This window comes from Montipora foliosa, chromosome 9 (genome assembly GCF_036669935.1).
Source record: "Montipora foliosa isolate CH-2021 chromosome 9, ASM3666993v2, whole genome shotgun sequence".
NCBI lineage: Eukaryota > Metazoa > Cnidaria > Anthozoa > Scleractinia > Acroporidae > Montipora > Montipora foliosa.
The window spans coordinates 41,853,943-41,856,442 of record NC_090877.1 but is presented as its reverse complement, the minus strand read 5'-3'; the positions used below and the strand labels follow the sequence as shown (position 1 = coordinate 41,856,442).

Genomic DNA, 2,500 nt, shown 5'->3' with positions numbered 1-2,500 from the left:
AGCAGCCGGTAGCGAGAAGGCTAAACTCACGGCAGCAATTAAGTCGATAAAAGAAAAGAGCAAACTTTGCAGTGATGCGATTCGTCAGTTTGAGCAAACAGCTGTTGATGTGGAAACTAACGCTACCGCCGCTAAACGCCAAGTTTCCCAAACAGCTGACCAAATGATCACCAAAATTCGAGACCTCGGGCGGGAAGCCATTATCGCAGTCGACAAGACACGGGTATCGAGACTGCAGAAACTAAACGAAGCGAAGAATCAGCTGCAGTCCTTGCTGAGTCAATTAAATCAAGCCATAGAGTTTGCCAGCAACTTGGTTCAAAGGAGCTCTAGCTCAGATATCATGCAAAGCAAAGAAACCTTGGAAAAGCGATTTGAAGATCTTGACAAGACTGCAATACCGGCAACACTTCCGGTTGCCTCATATTTGAAGTTTGTGTCAGCAGCTGAAACAGAAAAATTAACCCTGGGTGTTATTACAACCGAGGAGTTAGCTATCAAAGGTCTGACTCAAGATTTTCAAGCTGGCGTTGAAGCAGAGTTGGTTATTTGTCCTAAATTCATGAGCCGAGAATTGTTTCACCCAGAAGTTCTCGTGGAACCCACTGAACAAGTGGGAAGTTTGATTACACGCAAAAACGAAGGTGGAACTTTGTCGTCGAGATTTGTAGCTAAAGTTCCAGGTACATACAACGTTTCAGTGTCTTTAAAAGGTGTCAAACTCCACAAGAATCCATTCTTAATCCAAGTAAAGGAACGACGGTTTAAAGTTGTGGGTGAGTTGGATTTAGAAGGACAAACTCTTGACAATCCTGAAGGGATTTCTGTGAACAGTAAAGGCCTAATCGCTGTAACTGATTACAATAAGAACTGTATCCTAATGTTCGATAAAGAAGGAAAGTATCTTCGAAAATTTGGACGCAGAGGGGAGAAAGCTGGTGAGCTTAATGGTCCTTCAGGTTTGACATTTGTTGATGACGACAACATTCTTGTAGCGGATACATTGAATCACCGCATTCAACAATTCAACGTGCAGACCGGAAATGTGGTGAAGTCTTTTGCCAGTAAAGGGTTAAGAGATGGCGAGTTTAAAATTCCAAATAGCGTTTGCGTAGATGATCAAGGACGTATTGCTGTTGCCGACGTAGAGAACAAAGGGATTCAGGTTTTTACCAAGGGCGGTGAGTTATTGTTTACAATTAGAGACAGCGGCTCAGGAAAATTATCCTTTCCCTGTGGATGCATTTTCCATGAAAACAGGTTTATTGTTTCTGATGCCTGGCACCACTGCTTAAAAGTCTTTGACCGCTCAGGCAAGTTTTTATGCAAGATTGGTGAAAAGCGCAACGGTGACGGACAACTGAATTTCCCGTGCGGCCTGTGTGCTGAGAAATGCGGCACTGATCATCACAACATTCTCCTTTGTGATTTTTGCAACGGTCGAATTGTCCAGTTTTCAGTTGAAGGTTCTTTTACCGGAAAAAGTGTTGGTGTTCTGCAAGGACCCCGTCATATTGCAACAACACCGGATGGTCGGATTTTAGTCACCGACTCCAGAGCTAAAAAGGTATCCATCTTGAAATAGGATAAACTAATAGCGATTAATTGACTCATCACCAGAATTTAAGTATTTGCTCCTAGCTTTGAAATTGTTGTTTACTGTGTCCCGTCCAAATGATGTCTAGTTGTATCGAACAAACGTTTTCAGGAAAGATCTTTCCTGCATGTATAGCCTGGCCAAGTCAGTATGGGTTTGTCATCATTAAAGCATCCTGTTATGAAGTGAAGACAGGTCAATTTTCGAAACTATGTTAGTGGAGTCCAGAAAATTTTGTGCAAAGTTCATTCGAACAGTGCATTAAAATTAGCTTAAATAAAGAACTTTGCCATTAAAACCAATTTTTTTACTTTAGACTTCCAACGGAAACTTGTTTACATACTATGCGATTGTATGATAGCTGAGTGCTTATAGCATTTAATTAATAGCAGTATATTGTGTCAAGTCTGTTTATTGATTCCCTACTTTTTCCCGCGCGGTTTTTATCCATGAACGCAGATTTTCCTCTTGTAATCAAAATACCAACAGTTCATTTCATCTCTTAAATCTTAAACTTCATTTAATTTAATTTACAGTCTCCTCTATTATCAAGTCACTTGAGCTCAACAATCATTAAGCTTGCATGAGAACTAATTGATGTTGTGTTTTATTTTGTAAAATAAAAACGCCCTCTCGGACAGGAAAAAGGTATTATTTTAAACACATTGTTGGTTTTTAGCCTCCCAAACTTTTATTTTAGCTCACCTTGGCTTTTACCAAGGCTAATTCTATATTTAGGTTGGTGATGATCAATGCACTGCCGATTTTAAAAATTTTAACGTCTTAAAACGATTTTCGTTTAAATAAACAGAGGATAATTCTCACCTCATGCAATAACAGTTTATTATTGTGATTCAGGTGTGGCCTTCTAGCAAGGAGAATGCCACAGCACCACACCCAGAG

General features: G+C 40.1%; 1 protein-coding gene across 1 annotated transcript in view; it reads left to right on the top strand.

Annotated features, from left to right (window-relative positions):
• Nucleotides 1-2,396, top strand: part of LOC137969828 (E3 ubiquitin-protein ligase TRIM71-like) — a 3,313-nt gene extending 917 nt beyond the window's left edge. Inside the window, exon 1 of the mRNA XM_068816200.1 lies at nt 1-2,396. This exon is cut by the window's left edge and continues 917 nt beyond it. Within this exon, the coding sequence (XP_068672301.1) occupies nt 1-1,585 (1,585 nt within the window). The 3' untranslated portion in view covers nt 1,586-2,396.
• The last annotated feature ends 104 nt before the right edge of the window (nt 2,397-2,500 follow it).